The 18,762-nt window shown below is 43.9% G+C and overlaps 1 protein-coding gene across 1 annotated transcript in view; it reads left to right on the forward strand.

The window, feature by feature from the left end:
* MAN2A1 (mannosidase alpha class 2A member 1) overlaps nucleotides 1–18,762 on the forward strand; it is a 370,906-nt gene that overhangs the window by 283,509 nt on the left and 68,635 nt on the right. Inside the window, exon 15 of the mRNA XM_082259950.1 lies at nucleotides 4,499–4,621. Within this exon, the coding sequence (XP_082116076.1) occupies nucleotides 4,499–4,621 (123 nt within the window). The remainder of the gene's footprint in view (nucleotides 1–4,498; nucleotides 4,622–18,762) is intronic.

Genomic DNA, 18,762 nt, shown 5'->3' on the forward strand with positions numbered 1-18,762 from the left:
CTTTAGCACCTTGATGCAGCTGAACTTGCCTATTTCGGTTGGGGATGATACTTGGAGAACCAATTGACTATTTAAAAATATATTTTAAATTTTCAGTTTGATTCCCCTAGTTTATCCCTATGAGGACTATTCCTCTCTATTCTTATTTGAGTAGAGGGACGGTGCAGATAACTACTGTTTTATAAAGAGGGCCAAGGGAGTTAGAAGAGGAGAGATGGCATGACTCGCCCAGTATGTGTTAAGATTTGAAAGTCGTAAGCTTTGTCAATGGTATAGGCAGGCAGAGGATTTTTTTTTTTTTCTCGGTTTGTGGTGTTCCATAAGATACCCCCTAATATAGTATAATGAATTTAATTCATTCACTAGACAGTTATTGTATATTTATGGATTTGGTGGTTCTTGTAGTTTGCTCTATGACCACAAGATGGCAGGTGATGCTGTGGTTTAATTTAATTTTTCTATTTCGTAATGTGGGGGCCAGTCCTTCGTTTTCTTTTTTACTTCCTTTTTCATATTTTTCATATCGTTTGTCCACTATTTTGTTCTTGCACTCTGTATTGCTGTGCCAAAGAATTGGCTTGTGGTGGAACATGGCGGTTATCACATTCTGCCCCTCTGAGCTCTCATCTGCCCACACTTTTGATGGAGATGGGCAGAAACCACGTGTCCTGCCATTACTGCGCGGTAGCACTTTTCCGGATTGACGTTCTCTGCTAGTTGTCAGAAACGTCAATATTCAAGGGGAGGAGTGATGAGGCGGCATTTGGCGCCAACTTCCTTCTTTTTAAGGGCGTTTGCACAGGGGGGATTTTCAGATGGCCACCTAGGGTTGGAGCTGGTGTATACCCGATTTCAAGGACTAGGTAACAAAAGATGTTGCTCTATGGATGCCATACAGTGCAATCTGGGTAGTTGGCATTTTCATGTTTTATGGGTCGTTTTTTTGTTATGTGTGTTTCTGGACAGATGTGCTGCCGACCGTGGTGTCATTGGAAGCACAGGGCAGCCTTTACCTGGAGTTTGGAACTATAGGTATATATCTTAGTGCTATGTGGATACTTTGGGACTATATATATATATATATATATATATATATATATATATATATATATAGGTTGTAGGACAGTTTATTATTTGGGGGGTTGCTCCCCATAAATGTTATTTCTGTCCCTCTTTCAGGAATCTGTCCGATGTTAACATTCTAAGACATTCGAAGTTACCTATGCAGCCCTCCCCTTGTGCCTGGGTTGAATTTCCGCTTGGGGCGGGCGGCCTCCCTTTCTTTTCTCCCATATTGATGGATCCACTCTCCTGCCATTTGAACTTCTTTATATATGATTCCCTACCAATACAATTTTGGCATATCAGTTCGGACCAAGGTGAACATTTAGAATTCCTTCCGAGATGGCAGCTTATTATTTTTTTTTGTAAGTGAATATTTGATTATATTTTGAACATATGGCTTGCTGATAATGTTGAACGTTAGCATGTATATGTCAATATGAATATATAGTACTTGATTGAATTATGCTCTATAATATGAAACATAATTATGTATTAGCATGTTTTTTTTTTTTTCTTGTTGTAGTCACCCAATTGAACCCTTTCTATCCAAATACCCCTGAGGAAAGCCATACAGGTGAAACACGTCGGGAGTAGCTCTTTCCTCCTACGTGCACAGTGCACATACAGTGATTATGTGGGAGAAATTTGAGCTTCTTCACTTTGTATATGAATAAGGGGGTTGATTTGATTTTTCTTGTCTTTTTTTAGGAATTGTTCAATATATGTTTACACTGTTATATAGCTACTCTACCTACTTTTGGTATAAGGTATCCTTTTTTTTTTTTTTTTTGATGATGAATAAAAAAAATATTTTATAGATCTGAGTAAAACTTTTTTGCTGAATGGGATAGCCAACACCTCAAAAGCTCCTTTTCTTCATCTTTACATCATTGTTATGGGCTCACTTGGATGTTTTCACTGCTTAAGTATTTTGCCCACAGGTACCCCATGAAGGAGAGATTGTGCAAGAAATTGGCCTCTCTGGTAGTTGGCTGAGCTATTTCTAAATAAGGCCCTGACATCCTGGCCGAGGAGGTCATGGTCTTTAAAGGTACAAAGGATAGGGTTCTAGAAGCTCTTCTAAACGAATCCTCTCTAGTAGGAGCTGTTCTGCAGCCTTTGGTGGTAGTTTACCAAGCCCTAAAGTTTGGACGATCCATTCCAGATTATCAGACCCGGAATATCCTGCCTTTTGGCATCTCTTGGAAGATTTTCCTAGAGCCTTCTAGGTGGATGCCTTGGAAGAGTCCATAAGGAAGCTTTTATGAGTGTCCATTATGTATGTCTACTTTAAAAGAATCCTATGGCTTAAGTCTTGGTAAGCTTAAGCATATTAGAAGCTGCCTTTGGATGGTGAATGATTTGGACCTTCCTTGTATGCCTATATCCAGAAGGTGAGTATGGGAAAAAAAAGGCAAATGTGACTGGTCACATACCTACTCATTGCATAAGTAACCAGCATCATTTGCAATTAGAATCCAGTAAGCATTTCTTTCAAAAGCAAATCAGCCTCAAGCTCTAAGCAAAAGCCTACATCCTGTTCTGTTAGAAAAACTGGACCCTTAAGTCCTCTAGTTACTAGGGGAAAATACTCAACAGTGACAGAGCACCCTCACTTTCTGGGCTGAATTGGCCTTTGCTGCTCCCTGGAATGCATCATGCACTCAAGGGAATTTTCAGATTCACAAAACAGAGCAGGCTTTTTCACACCTGGGCCGGCAGAGATGATGTCTTATGGCTTCTATTTCAACCAGTTTACAGTTTCCAAGATAAAGGGAGATGTCAAGCCTAACATTCCAGGGTATGTGAACTTTTGATAAAGGCCATTTAGGTGATTTCCGTTTTCATTGATATTTTAAAAGGGGCCAAACAACTATGTGATAATACATGGTTTCATATAATCACTATCCTTAAATAAGACTGTTTAGTGTCACGTTTGTTCAGATTGTCAATATCAATGCCAAATATTCACGATTTCTGCCTGAGTATGATAACTTTTGAGCACAACTGCGTGTGTGTGTGTGTGTGTGTGTGTGTGTGTGTGTGTGTGTGTGTGTGTGTGTGTGTGTGTGTGTGTATATATATATATATATATATATATATATATATATATATATATATATATATATATATATATATAAAAAATATTGGCTATTGCCTTTACACGCACATTATTTTTTTTGGCATTCCAGTCTTCGTCCATATGGTTCAATATTGAGTTGGCCCACCCTTTGCAGCTATAACAGCTTCAACTCTTCTGGGAAGGCTGTGTCCACAAGGTTTAGGACTGTGTCTATGGGAATGTTTGACCATTCTTCCACAAGTGCATTTATAAGGTCAGGCACTGATGCTGGAGAGAAGGCCTGGCTCGCAGTCTGCTCTCTAATTCATCCCAAAGGTGTTCTATTGGGTTCAGGACTCTCTGCAGGCCAGTCAATTTCCTCCACCCCAAACTCGCTCATTCATGTCTTTATGGACCTGGCTTTGTGCACTGCCCAAAATCATTTGGTGGAGCGCTGATTATAATGTGGGGTTGTATTTCAGGAGTTGGGCTTGGCCCCTTAGTTCCAGTGAGGAAAACTGTTAAGGCGTCAGCATACCAAGACATTTTGGACAATATTATACGCCCAACTTTGTGGGAGCAGTTTGGAGTTGGCCCTTCCTGTTCCAACTTTACTGCGTACCAGTGCACAAAGCAAGGTCCAGAAAGACATAGATGAGCAAGTTTTGAGTGGAGGAACTTGACTGGCACAGACTGGGAGCCAGGCCTTCTCTCCAACATCAGTGCCTGACTTAACAAATGTGCTTCTTTCCCACTCCAAACCTTGTGGACAGCCTTCCCAGAAGAGTTGAAGCTGTTATAGCTGCAAAGGGTGAGCGAACTCCATATTAAACCTTACAGACTATGCTAGTCATACACTATAAGAAAAATCATTCAAACTCATTTTTGAAAAACGAAGACTCGGCAGTGAGAGCAAACGATTATGCAATGACTTATAAATCGTTCAATGGACATAAATGAATCCGTTTTTTCACATATACCTAGTGCAAACATTTTGGACAAGAAACACATTAACCTTTCAATTTATCGTTCGTTTAGCAGAAAATTTCCAAACTTGTCCTTTGTTTTTTTTTTTTTTTGTTTTTTGGCTCAAAAACGTCACAACCGATTACTGATTTGTGCCCATTAACTGGCTGAAAAACGAACGAACTGTCCAAACGACAAATTTTCAAACAACTTTTTTCTCTAGTGTATAAGCACCATAACACTGGATGCTATTAAAATTCATGTGAGTGTAAACTCAGGCTTCCAAACACTTTTGGTGATATAGTGTATATAATGCAATGTGTTAAAGGAAAAAAAATATTTGCCACGTTTTTCTTGTGCGCTTTCATTTTGCGGTTTATGGATTTGAAATCTTTTCTTATATAGAAAATGAAGATAAAGGAGAGCGGAAAAACCCATGATGTTAAAGTGGCATTTAATTGGTATGGCACAACAAGTAACCGAGATAAAAGTGGGGCCTATTTGTTCCTGCCGGATGGTGACGCCAAGGTATCTTAACAATTTCTAATGTGATGGTGCAAAGGCCAATTTTATTTCAAATCCCTGTGTTGCTATTTTTTTATTTTTTTTTAAGAGGTGTGGGCATTAAAAAAAAAAAAACATTTATACTCCCATAGATGGCTATAGCATTAATCTTATGCTGCAGCTGACCCCTGCCAGCTCTACACTGAGAACTGAGCGATCAAAGACCGCTGATCACTCAGTTCTAGGGTCTGCTCTGTATTTCACTGCTCTCTGCTCTGCCACTTCAGTACTTCCTGGACTGCCAGACTGTGGAGAGGGTGGGAGTGGCTGGCTCAGACCTTCAGAAGCAGACTGAGAGGCTGACTCAGCTGCTAATCGGCCATCTGAGTGGCTCCCAACGTTGTCAGGATGCCTGCAGAGCCTTGACCTGGGAGGCAGAGGAGAAATCGCCACTGCAGGTAATCCGAGGAGATCCCACAGGTGCTGGTCCGGATCGCCACTGCAACAAACTAGGAAATAGGCAGTTGCACACCGCAACAGGATACAAAAATGTTTTTATTGTAATGCAGACAGATGTAGTCACATGAATGAATGGAGGGTTACCATGTTTCACACATCTTGTGCTTAGTCATATCCTGACCAGCTCTGTTATGGCCGCTGTTGGCTGAATCTGGGTCACAGGAGTGCACTTCTCTGACCCACAGAAGTATGGCCAAAAGAGCTTTGACCATACTTCTCATTTTTTTTTTTTTGCTCCGATAGTGCTGCAGTATGATTTGCCCAAGCAGCTGTCTTTTAAACAGATCTCAAATTATTTTTCGTTAAATTTCCTTTACTTTTACACAATAGTAATGAATGACGATGAGGATCACTGTTAGGACTGTACAGCCAGGGCCAAAAGTTTTGAGAATTGCACAAATATTCATTTTCACAAAGTCTGTTTTTACTATGGCAATATGCATATACTCCAGAATGTTTGATCATTTTTTTTTGAAGAGTGATGAGATGATTTGCAACTAATTGAAAAGTCCCTCTTTGCCATGAAAATTAACTTAATCGCTAAAAAGGAAATTTCTACTGCAGTTCAGCCCTGCCAGGAAAGGACCAGCTGACATCAGGCCAGCGATTCTCTCCTTAACACAGGTGTCAGTGTTGACAAGGACAAGGCTAGAAATCACTCTGTAATGCTGATTGAGTTAGAATAACAGACTGGAAGTTTTAAAAGGAAGGTGGTGCTTGAAATCCTTGTTGTTCCTCTGTTAACCATGGATACCTGCAAGGAGACTTGCAGTCATCATTGCTTTGCACAAAAAGGGATTCATAGGCAAGGATGTTGCTGCTACTAAGACTGCACCTAAACTGGTGGCTCTCTTGCTAGACTCTGATCCAGAAGGGTCTGGTAACTAGATATTATGCTGCTTTGGGTCCGTGAGATTCCCACTTGGGTGATCAAGCGAAGGCTCGTTGGGCAGCAATTGCACCGGAATTGTCAGATGAGATGTGGAGTGAGGTGCTTGACACATACCCAACCGCAGTTTTTGCCTCGAAGGATCGCATTATCCAGTTACGTTACTTAAACCAGGTATATTATACCCCAGAGGTGGGGGACTTGAGTCACATGACTTGACTTAAGTAAGACTTAAGTCACAAGTTTGAGGACTTGAGACTTGCTTGACTAAAATTAATAAAAGACTCGACTTGACTTTGACTTGGTATTCATGACATGAGACTTGACTTTGACTTGAGACATGTGACTCGAAATTACTTTACTTTTTTAAGTTATTAAATATTTGCATTTTCTCAAGATGTGTTAAAGCAAAATTAATGCGCCTGTTATGTTTCTGACACCACAGTCACTTAAAACACCTCAGTATGTTCTGATTTTTAGGACACTGGCTGTTTAACAATGGAAATACTTAACATGTTTTTAGTGACTGTGGTGTTGAAACATGACCGGACAAAGGATTTTGAGCTGTTTGGACATATTGCTATACCCCATGCACGTTTATTCCATATGCACAAACAAGAGTCTGTGGTATGCCATAAGTGCTAGATGTGTGAGGGTACTTTTATTCATATGGTGTTGGAGTGTTCATGGGTACGGCCCTTGTGGTCCCGAGTGACTGAGTTCATTGCTGATCCTTTAATTTTCCAAATGTATGTAATGCTGGTGTGTCTCCTCTGAGTTATTGCAGACGAGGAGATGGAAGCTGCCACAAAACTTTTTCTTAGGCTTCTCTTTTTCTATGTCTGCAAGCTTATAGCAAGGAGGTGGGTATATGCTGAAACTCTAATCCTGGGCATGGATGAACTTAGTTATTTCAGATTTACCACTATATCGAATGACATAGGAGACTCTGGGATGCCCCAAAAAATTTAGAAAGGTTTAATTCTCCTGACACTTTGGAGGGGGAGGTCTGCATGTAATAAAATAAGAGTGCTGGAGGGATTATTACTAAAATCTAGAAATCTTGTGATTGCATAAGTATAGGGGATGTCATACAAGTTTTAAAGACCTGTTATTTTTGTTTGTGTGGGGGGAGAGGTTCTTCTTCACTTGTTTTAGTGAGATTACTTTTCTCCAGTTAGAAAAGGGGAAAAACCTTTTAAAATGCTTATACCAGGTTCTGCAGCTTATGGGTGGTTGTAGCAGGTCAGGAGTGGAACATTTTTGTTATTATTGTACTCTACATTGTGTTTTTTTTTCTTAGAGTACCTCTACTTCCTCCCTTGCGTACTGAATTTTTATGTACACATTTTGGAATTTGATGTTGTATGTTACCTTTCTTCCCTAGTAAATAAAAAAAAAAATAAAATAAAAAAAAAAAAGATTGCACTTAAATAAACCATTTCTCTGTCGCTCATTGACAGACATAGTCCTCTTGGATTAATATCAAATTGGGTTATACTGCCCTCTACAGGAGTAGGACACTAGGCAGAAGAAAACGTTCTGGCCACACCTTAGGGGCAGTCCCAGAGGGTATATCCTCTTCCTCTCTGCTACAGGAAATCAGTTTTTTTCTGTCTAGTCAGGAGTAAGGACCTAAGTTCCTTGCTGGGATCTTTGGTCCTGGCAAGATTTTTTTAGAAAAATTTTTTCTTTCTTAGGTAGCTGTTTTCTCCAGTTTTCCTGTGAGATCTTCAAGCAAATCACGCCGGATCTGGGCGACGGGCTGGATGTTGAGATCCAGTGGTCACCCCAGCCGGCCTACGAGCGCGTGCAGACCATAGCTCCCCACTGGGTCGGCCGTGACACATTCAAGCAAGTATGCTGGAGCTGGGCGACGGGCTGGATGTTGAGATCCAGTGGTCACCCCAGCCGGCCTACGAGCGCGTGCAGACCATAGTTCCGCACTGGGTCGGCCGCGACATAGTCCCACTGGACGGGGACTGGCCTTGCGAGTGGAACATCTCGCCAGGACGCCTAAGGACAGTCGAAGATTGATTCAGGGCGTCCGCATTGGTCGACAGCCCCCCACCTCGGTGGAGAGGGGTTCTGTTAAAAGGGGGTGCCCGTCCGTTCCGGTATGGTGAGTAAATGTTCCCCCTTCCCCCTTGTCGGGTTTTTGGGATGGATACGGGCCCCTCTGTGGATGGTTGGACCTTTTCTTTCTTTTTAAAGAGTTCCCCCTCTATCCTATGACATGTTCACAGATCTTCCTGTGAGAGTGAGTGGTGTATAGCGGCAGCCGCCGCCATTTTTCTGTAGACCGCATGGATCCTGCAGGACTACAGACTGCATTGCCTACACAGGCCGCCCGCAGGTCACGCAGGCCGCCATTTTGCCGTAGCCTGGTGTCCCCTGCATGGGGGCGGCCATGTTTGGTGTGCCCAAGCTACCTCGAGGAGTAGCTGAGAACGCCGGAAGGCGTGTAAAAGGGGGCGGAGCCCCTTCCTTTACCCGGGAAAGCTATCACAGGACTTCCTAGTCTGAATAGGACAACGCTGGGAGCAGTTTTAAGCTTCTCTGCATCAGGTGGTGAGCCCTTGGGGTCTCTCTCTCTGTAGGGGTCCAGAACAGGTACGCTGAGGCGCTGTTGCGCTGGGGGATTACATATAAAAAAAAAAAAGAGAAAAAATATGTATATTTTTATTTTTAAATTTTTTACTGGCAAAGTGTCCTGGATTAGCATGGACCCTGCCACACATCTATCTCCACCTGATCCCCTCGAGTGGCTGCAGGACCCTCCAGTTCCCCACTTACTATTGATGCATTATCAGTGGTTGTGGAGTCTTTTATATCCCGGGTGGAAGTGGCCTGTCAGAGATGGGGTGCAAGGAAGCGACCCCCGCCTACCCCTAAATTCATCTGAAACTTCAGATTCAGAGTCTGAACCTGTCACTGCAAGTGCAGGTCCCTCATCTGGGGCTGGTGTCTCAGGTACTGTCTCCTCAGACAGTGAGGAGGGCGTTTCGGCATCCGCCATAGCCCAAGAAGAAGCGTTGATGAAATCACTAATTGTGAGACTGAGATCCCTTTTGGTACTAATAAACGGACCAAAATGGCGAAAGTGTTTTCTTTTGCCCAAATGTATTGGTAATAGCATTAAAGAAGAATGGGGTCATCCAAAACGAACCCCTGTTTTTTTCCAAACGCATTATTAGGCGTTATCCGTTTGAGGAATTCCTCCTCAAGAAATGGAAAGTGCCACCTGTGGTGGATTTACCAATTTCCAGATTAAATAAAGCTACGGTTATCCCATTGGAGGACGCTCCGTCCTTTAGGGATCCGGTGGATCGTAAGGTGGAAGCTGTGTCCCGCGCCATCTGTTCCTTGATTGGGTCAGCTTTTTAGACCAGTGATTGCAATTGGTTTGGTTTTACAAACATTGACAGAATGGACCAAGTTGTTACGCCGGGACTTAGAGGGGAGAAGCATCCCCCCGGCAGTATCAGACCTGCTGGAGCAGATGATACAAAGGCTACAGTTTTGTCTGTGACGCTACTCTGGACGCCACTCCATTGTTGGGGCGGGCATCAATTTCAGCAGTCGTCCTCAGGCGTGTACTGTGGCTAGGGTGTTGGTCGGCGGACCAAGGTTCCAAAAGAAAAAAAAAAAAAAAAAACTTTGGCTAATCTTCCTTTTCAGGGGGATCACCTATTTGGGGCCACCTTAGATGAGATTATCAAGAATCTCACTGGAGGCAAGAGTACTTTTTTGCCACAGAGCACTAAGGGTAAGGGACCTCGTCAGAGACGGGGGCCTTCCTTTTTCGCTCATAAGAAATTTTTTCGCTCCGCTGGGACGGGCGATAAAGCTAAGCCCTCCAAAACTCCTTCAGGAGGTTTCAGGGGGCGCTGGTCGGGCAAACAAGAGTTCGGCTCTTCCAAACATGAAGATAAGACTATTAAAGCCTGAAAGTGCGCCCCCACCCATACTTGGGGTGGGGGGATGTCTTCGCCGGTTTCCGGATCCATGGCTTTCCAGAATCCCGGACAATTGGGTTCGCGAAGTCAGAAGGTCAGGTTACAAGATCGAGTTTCAATCATTCCCACCGGTGCGATTCTTCCCCTCCAAGATCCGACTATCCCCGGATCGCCTAGAAGCTTTGCGGGGGGGCGGTCACGAATTTAATGCAACAAGGAGTGGTGGTCCACGTTCCTTGGACAGATCGTTTTCAAGGGTTTTATTCGAACCTTTTCACAATACCAGAAAAGAGGGCAAGGTGCGTCCAATTCTGGACTTAAGAGCACTCAATCTTTTTGTCAAGGTACAAAAATTCAAGATGGAGTCCATTCGCACAGTAGCGGCCTCCCTGCATCAGGGGGATTTTCTGGCGTCCATGGACATCTAGGATGCCTATCTTCACATTCCTATTTACGCAGGACATCAGCGTTTCCTGCATTTTTCCGTAAAGAGAACCATTCTCAGTTTGTGGCGTTACCCTTTGGTCTCGCCTCGGGTCTTCACAAAGGTGTTGGCCCCAGTGTTGGCAACGAGACATATCGATTCTAGGTTACCTAGACGATCTTCTGCTCCGTGCAGAGTCTCCGCAGACTCTGTTGCTAACTTAGAGATCACCATAACCTCTTTGCAAGAGTTCGGGTGGCTGGTGAACTTACAGAAGTTTTCTCTGGTTCCCACCAGGAGGCTGGAATATCTGGGTCTAATTTTTAGACACATCCAGGGCAAAAGTGTTTCTCCCTGCGGAGAAAGTCCAGAAGATTCAATCAACGAATCAGTTGTACTATCTGACAACTGGCCTTCCCTTCGGACTTGCATGAGAGTCCTGGGTTTGATGGTGGCTTTTTTCGAAGCAGTATCATTTGCCCAGTCCCATACCCGAATCCTTCAAAAAGAAATTCTTCTCAAATGGAATCGGAATCCAGATTCCATGGACAATCTGATCCGACTGAGCGAGCGGACCAGGAAGTCTCTGGTCTGGTGGCTTCGGTCTCCGATGCTCAGCAGGGGAAGTCATGTCTTCCAATAGATTGGACGATTTTCACCACGGATGCCAGTCTATCCGGGTGGGGAGGAATTCTCGGCAAAGTATCCACTCAGGGGTTTTGGTCCCTGGAAGAGTCCAGGTTACCGATAAATGTATTGGAACTGAGAGCGATCAGACTTTGTCTGATTCACTGGACCAAGCAGCTCCAGGGCAGCTCGGTTCGGATCCAGTCGGACAACGCCACGGCTGTGGCTTACGTCAATCACCAAGGGGGCACCAAGAGTGTCCTGGCGGCCATAGAGTGACCAGCATTCTTCATTGGGCGGAACGATTTGTTCCAGCTCTCTCCGCGGTATTCATTCCGGGGGTGGAAAATTGGCAGGCAGATTATCTCAGCCGTCAGATTCTGGATCAAGGGCAATGATCTCTTCATCCAGAGGTATTCCACCAACCGTGCCTCCGTTGGGGCACCCCGAATGGGATCTGTTGGCATCTCGGCTCAACAGGAAAGTGCGGAGGTTTGTGGCTCGCTCCCGCGATCCTCTAGCAGACCCGGCAGACACGCTGATCGCCCCGTGGGGCAGTATCAGCTACTGTAGGCCTTCCCTCCTCTCAAGTTGCTGCCGAAGCTTCTTCGCAGGCTAGAGGTGGAGGGAATCCCAGTTACCCTGGTAGTTCCGGACTGGCCTAGTCGGGCCTGCTACGCCGACCTGGTCAGGCAGGTCGCAGACGTTCCTTGGCGACTTCCTCTCAGGGAGGATCTGCTGTCGCAGGGACCGATCTTCAATCCTGCTTTACGATCGCTGGCTTTAACGGCCTGGCTATTGAGACCCAGGTGCTGAAGGACAAGGGATTGTCAGCTTCAGTTATTCCTACTCTAATTAAAGCGAGGAAAGCGACTTCCAGAAAGATCTATCATCGCACATGGAAGTCTTATATCGCGTGGTGTGAATCTCTTGGGTTTCCTCCACGTTCTTATTCGGTGAACCGAATCTTGGCTTTTCTGCAACAGGGGGTTGAGCAGAAGCTGGCCTTGAGTGCTATCAAGGGTCAAGTTTCAGCATTAGCAATCTTCTTTCAGAAGCTTTTGGCTACTCATTCCTTGGTGCGGAATTTCATCCAGGGGGTGCGACACCTGGCTCCGCCAGTGCGCGCGCCTTTACCACCCTGGGATCTTAATTTGGTGTTGTCGGTTCTTCAGAAACCTCCTTTTGAAAATATCGGGGAGATTCCCTTGCTTACTTTATTCCAGAAGGTGGCCTTCTTGGGGGCTATCACTTCTGCACACAGGGTGTCAGAACTGGCTGCATTATCCTGTCGTTCCCCATATCTGGTGGTTCATAGGGATAAGGTTGTTCTTCGATTGTTCTTGGATTTTTGTAAGATCTTACCGTAAAATCCTTTTCTCTTAGCTCATTGACAGACGTAGTACCCGCCCCTCTATCATTGAGTTGGGTTGGGTTAAATTCTCTGACACTGCTTTGTGACATAACTGATTTCCTGTAGCAGAGAGGAAGAGGATATACCCTCTGGGACTGCCCCTAAGGTGTGGCCAGAACGTTTTCTTCTGCCTAGTGTCCTACTCCTGTAGAGGGCAGTATAACCCAATTTGATATCAATCAAAGAGGACTACGTCTGTCAATGAGCTAAGAGAAAGGATTGTACGGTAAGATCTTACAAAAATCCATTTTTCTCGGACCATCAAGCACTTCAAGGAGAGAGGTTTAATTGTTGTAAAGATGGTTTCAGGGTGCCCAAGAAAGTCCAGCAAGCGCCAGGACCATGTCCTACAGTTGATTCAGCCACGGGATTGGGGCACCACCAGTGCAGAGCTTGCTCAGGAATGGCAGCAGGCAGGTGTGAGTGCATCTGCACGCACTGTGAGGGGAAGACTTTGAGGATGGCTTGGTGTCAAGAAGGGCAGCAAAGAAGCCACTTTTCACCAGGAAAAACATCAGGGACAGACTGATATCCTCTTTTGGTTTGTTTAGGGCATCTGGAAAAAATATTGTCCAGAGAAGAAACAGTGAGCACTACAATCAGTCCTGTGTCATGCCAACAGTAAAGCATCCTGAGATCATTCTTGTATGGGGTTGCTTCTCAGCCAAGGGAGTGAGCCCACTCACAATTTTGCCTAAGCACTCAGCCATGAATAAAGAATGGGACAAAAACCTCCTCCGAGACCATCCAAGAACAGTTTGGTGACGAACAATGCCTTTTCCAGGATGATTGAGCACCTTGCCAACAGGCAAAAGTGATACCTAAGTGACTTGGGGGGGGGGGGGTGGGCGAACATTGAAATTTTGGGTCCATCCATGGCCAGGACACTCCCCAGACTCAATCCCATTGAGAACTTTTGGTATCCTCAAGAGGCGGATGAAAAAAAAAAAAAAAACAGATACATATTTGCCAGCACACCAAGGATCTTGCACAGCAGTCTGAAACTTTTTTTTTTTTTATTGCAAAAGGATCACATCAGGATAGGTGCAATGTTTTGGAGTCACGTAGGACCCCTTCGTCAGGCATGTGATGACATGTCATGACATCATCAAATGCCTGACGAAGGTGTCCTGCGTGACTCCGAAATGTTGCACCTATCCTGATGTGATCCTTTTGCAATAAAAAAAAAAAGTTTCAGACTGCTGTGCAAGATCCTTGGTGTGCTGGCGAATATGTATGTATGTATCTGTGATAGATCCGGTGTCCAGCTGGTGATCACTGCAGCACCTACAGCTGATGTGCCTATATCCAGGATGGTGTGTGATGGGAATATGAACTATTCCAAAAAAAAACACACGTTCTGACAAACTCCAAGCATTGATTATGCAAGTATGGGCTGCCATCAGTGAGGATATTGACTCTGCATAAACGTAATGTAATTGTCAATAAAAGCCTTTGACACTTATGAAATGCTTTAATTATACTTTAGTGTACCTTAAGTAACATCTGACAAAAAGAACTAAAACCACTGAAGCAGCAGACTTTGTGAAAATCCAATATTTGTGTCCTCAAAACTTTTGGCCACAGCTGTACATAAAAACATGACCTGGCTTGGGGTGAGTAACATTTCTTCAAGATCACATGAAAAGGATGCCCTAATAAAAAACTTGATGTTGAATAGGGAGCTGGGGGGGAGGACAGTGGGGGACACAGCAGTAAAAGCCTAAAGAGTACATGCACGCTGGGCTTAAAAAAAAAAAAAAAAAAGAAAAAAAATGCTGCTTCTTACAGGAGTTTTGCAGAGGCATATTTTAAGCTCAGTGCTTTTAAGCTTTGAGAGGGCATTTCTAGCAGAAAAAAAGGCTAAACACCTGTACAAAAACTCTATATGAGCGTTTCTTCCTGCCAAAAGAACTGGCATTTTTTTTAAGTCCAGTGTGCATGGAGCCTAAAAGTGTTTCTAACTCTTCTAGCAACAGTATTACAGTTAAAGCAGAGCTTGGATCCAGTATGGGATGACTGAGAACCAATGCAAGGGGGAGAGTGTTGTGAACCACTAGAAGTTGGAGAGGGGTGCATACAGGTTTTACACCAGGTCCTTTTTACAGGGGTTGCAGGCTATGAAAAGTGGATTGCTTTTCTGAATAATTTTCAGAGCCGGTTTACAGACGGCAGGGGATACTGCCTCATAAATGGCACTCTTTTTTTTTTTATCTCAATGGGGATCTTACATGGTAATTGATAATGGGACTGTATCGTGACAGCTATAGCTGCATTTGGCATTAGGTTTTGGCACTGTATCCTTTGATAGGCAAGTTTGGCAGGCATAATGCCTACCAATATTCACATCAACGTGTTAAAACGAGTGCAATGGATGCCAGTGCACGAATCTGAACTGCCCCATTTGGAAGTTAAATGATAATGGGTTTCACTATCGTGACACAAATGCATGTTTCTCTTTCGCTCATTGACGGATACAGCTCCTGATTCTTCTTAACCATTGAGTTATACTGCCCTCTACAGGAGCAGGACAGTAGGCAGGAAAAAACTTGACTATGCCTATGGGCAGTCCCAGATGGTATACAACCACTCTCAGCTATAGGCACTCAGTTTTTTTTTTCTGCCTAGTCAGGAGTAGGGACCTAGCTCCTTTCTGGCATCTCTGGTCCTGGGAATTTTTTCATCTTAAGTGGATTTTTTTTTCCTCTTTTCTATTTTGTTCCTGTGAGAACTACAATCAAATGCCAGACTGGGCGATGAACTGGATAATATAGATCCTTAGGGTCCCCCCAGTCCCACTGGACGGGGGCTGGCCTGCGAGTTAAATGCCTCGCGAGGACGCATGCGAACTGGCTTTCGTCTGAGTCGCAGCGTTTCCTTCTGGCCGACAGCACCTACATTACGATGGAGCATTGTCCTGTCCAGAGCAATGCCCACCCTATTCCTGATGTGGTAAGTAGCCGTCCCCCAACTACTCCTGGAGGGTTTTGGGATGGACGTGGGCCCCTCCCTGGGATGGCCGGACCCTCCCTTTTCCCCCAGCCCTCTAAAATTTTGGTCACTGTGGGTCTTTCGCTCCGGATAAAGTGATGCACTGGCTTTGCCACATGCTCTTAAGGGGGGCTGGTTGAGGTTGCTGCTAACCGTGTTTTCCTGGTGCGCAACGGGGGTTGAGCAGGGTTCCCTGCCATCATGACTAGGGCAGGGATGTCCTCTGGACTCCCTGCGCCGGTTGTTGGGCTAGGGAAACTGATGTTTTTAACATCCCTGGGTATGCCTGATCCGGCCAAAAATTTAGGCTGTGGCTTTGCGGCCTACTAGTCGAAACGAGGCGGCCCCTGTGAGGATGGCTAAAGCCATTGCCTCCCATTTGGGCATCCAACTTCCCCATCCGCTGCCCCTGGGTGGTCGGCTCCGCTGGGGCTGGTGGCCGGGAGCCCTCAAAAATTTAGACCATTTGGGGGGCGGCCCCAGTGCCTGTAGCTGAAGCCCCCACTCTTCCTTTGGGCATCTGCTGGGCTGAGGATCTGTGCAATTGCGGCTGGGCCCCCACAAAATGGGCAAAAATTTCAGTCTCTCGATGTGCAAAACTGATAGAGACATACCCCAAGCGAATTACAGCTGTAATCGCTGCAAAAGGTGGCGCTACGAAAGTATTAACTTAGGGGGGCTGAATAATTTTGCACGCCCAATTTTTCAGTTTTTTATTTGTTAACAAAGTTTGAAATATCCAATAAATTTCGTTCCACTGCATGATTGTGTCCCACTTGTTGATTCTTCACAAAAAATTACAGTTTTATATCTTTATGTTTGAAGCCTGAAATGTGGCAAAAGGTTGCAAAGTTCAAGGGGGCCGAATACTTTCGCAAGGCACTGTATATGTATGTGTATGTATATGTGTGTGTGTGTGTATATGTATGTATGTGTGTGTATGTATATATATATATATATATATATACACACACACACACACACACACACACACACACACACACACACACACACACACACACACACACACACACACACACACACACAGACAGGTCCATAAATATTGGGACATCGACACAATTCTAATCTTTTTGGCTCTATACACCACAATGGATTTGAAATGAAACAAACAAAATGTGTTTTAACTGCAGACTTTCAGCTTTAATTTGAGGGTATTTACATCCAAATCAGGTGAAAAGTGTAGGAATTACAACAGTTTGTATATGTGCCTCCCACTTTTTAAGGGACCAAATGTAATGGGACAATTGGCTGCTCAGCTGTTCCATGGCCAGGTATGTGTTATTTCCTCATTATCACATTTGCAAGGAGCAGATAAAAGGTCCAGAGTTCATTTCAAGTGTGCTATTTGCATTTGGAATCTGTTGCTGTCAACTCTCAATATGAGATCCAAAGAGCTGTCACTATCAGTGAAGCAAGCCATCATTAGGCTGAAAAAAACAAAACAAACCCAACAGAGAGATGGCAAAAACATTTGGTGTGGCCAAATCAACTGTTTGGAACACCCTTAAAAAGAAAGAACGCACTGGTGAGCTCAGCAACTCCAAAAGACCTGGAAGACCATGGAAAACAACTGTGGTGGATGACCAAAGAATTCTTTCCCTGGTGAAGAAAACACCCTTCACAACAGTTGGCCAGATCAAGAACGCTCTCTAGGAGGTAGGTGTATGTGTGTCAAAGTCAACAATCAAGAAAAGACTTCACCAGCAATCAAGAAAAGACTTCACCAGAGTGAATACAGAGGGTTCACCACAAGATGTAAACCATTGGTGAGCCTCAAAAACAGGAAGGTCAGATTAGAGTTTGCCAAACAACATCTAAAAAAGCCTTCACAGTTCTGGAACAACATCCTATGTACAGATGAGACCAAGATCAACTTGTACCAGAGTGATGGGAAGAGAAGAGTATGGAGAAGGAAAGGAACTGCTCATGATCCAAAGCATACCACCTCATCAGTGAAGCATGGTGGTGGTAGTGTTATGGCGTGGGTATGAGTGGCTGCCAATGGCACTGGTTCTCTTGTATTTTTTTGATGATGTGACTGCTGAGAAAAGCAGCAGGATGAATTCTGAAGTGTTTCAGGCAATATTATCTGCTCATATTCAGCCAAATGCATCAGAACTCATTGGACGGCGCTTCACAGTGCAGATGGACAATGACCCGAAGCATACTGCGTAAGCAACCAAAGAGTTTTTTAAGGGAAAGAAGGGGAATGTTATGCAATGGCCAAGTCAATCACCTGACCTGAATCTGATTGAGCATGCATTTCACTTGCTGAAAACAAAACTGAAGGGAAAATGCCCCAAGAACAAGCAGGAACTGAAGACAGTTGCAGTAGAGGCCTGGCAGAGCATCACCAGGGCAAACCCAGCATCTGGTGATGTCTATGCGTTCCAGACTTCAGGCTGTAATTGACTGCAACCAAGTATTAAAAAGTGAAAGTTTGATTGTTAATCTGTCCCATTACTCTTACTTTTGGTCCCTTAAAAAGTGGGAGGCACATATACAAACTGTTGTAATTCCTACACCGTTCACCGGATTTGGATGTATATACACTCAAATTAATGCTGAAAGTCTGCGGTTTGATTCATTTCAAAACCATTGTAGTGGTGTATAGAGCCAAAAAGATTAGAATTGTCGGTCCCAATATTTATGGACCTGACTGTATATATAATTGTGTGTATGTATGTGTTTATATATATATATATATATATATATATAGATATATATACATTTTTTTATGTAATTAACAATTTTTTGGTAAAAAAAAAAAATTACAACTATTTTTACTTATTTTTATTTGCATTGTTGAGTTGAAAGGCTTTTAGGATCAGTGTTTACTTAAACTCATTTTGTGCTCTGCAGGCATTTTCCTTCTGTGTGCTGTTACAAGCCCTTGTGTACCTCACTGGGCATGCTATTGTGTTTAGTATTCCTTCGTGTGCTGGCTGCTAGAGGGGGGAAAAAAATCCATCTGAACTTGCACATATCATTATATTTTCTTGGCAGCAGTTTATGGAAATAAGGGTTTCCTCTTCACATTACTAACAGTGAAATGATTGCTTGCATAGTACATTTATTTAGAGCAGCTCCTAGTGAGAAAAGTACATAAGTTAATGTAGAACATTGCCTACAGTTGTGTGTAGTCTACCATAATGTTAACCCTTATTTTCAACTAAGTGCAAGCTTTTAAATGAGGGCTGCATACCCCCCCCCCCCCCCGATTATTTAGGTGAAAATTAGGAGTGATTTTTAACACCTGGACATAGCAGTTTTATCCTTATAGGAACCTTGCTGTAAATGTATTGTTCATCTCTATTGTTC

The sequence above is a fragment of the Pelophylax lessonae genome, assembly GCF_965119305.1.
Source record: "Pelophylax lessonae genome assembly, chromosome: 1".
Classification (NCBI taxonomy): Eukaryota; Metazoa; Chordata; class Amphibia; order Anura; family Ranidae; genus Pelophylax; species Pelophylax lessonae.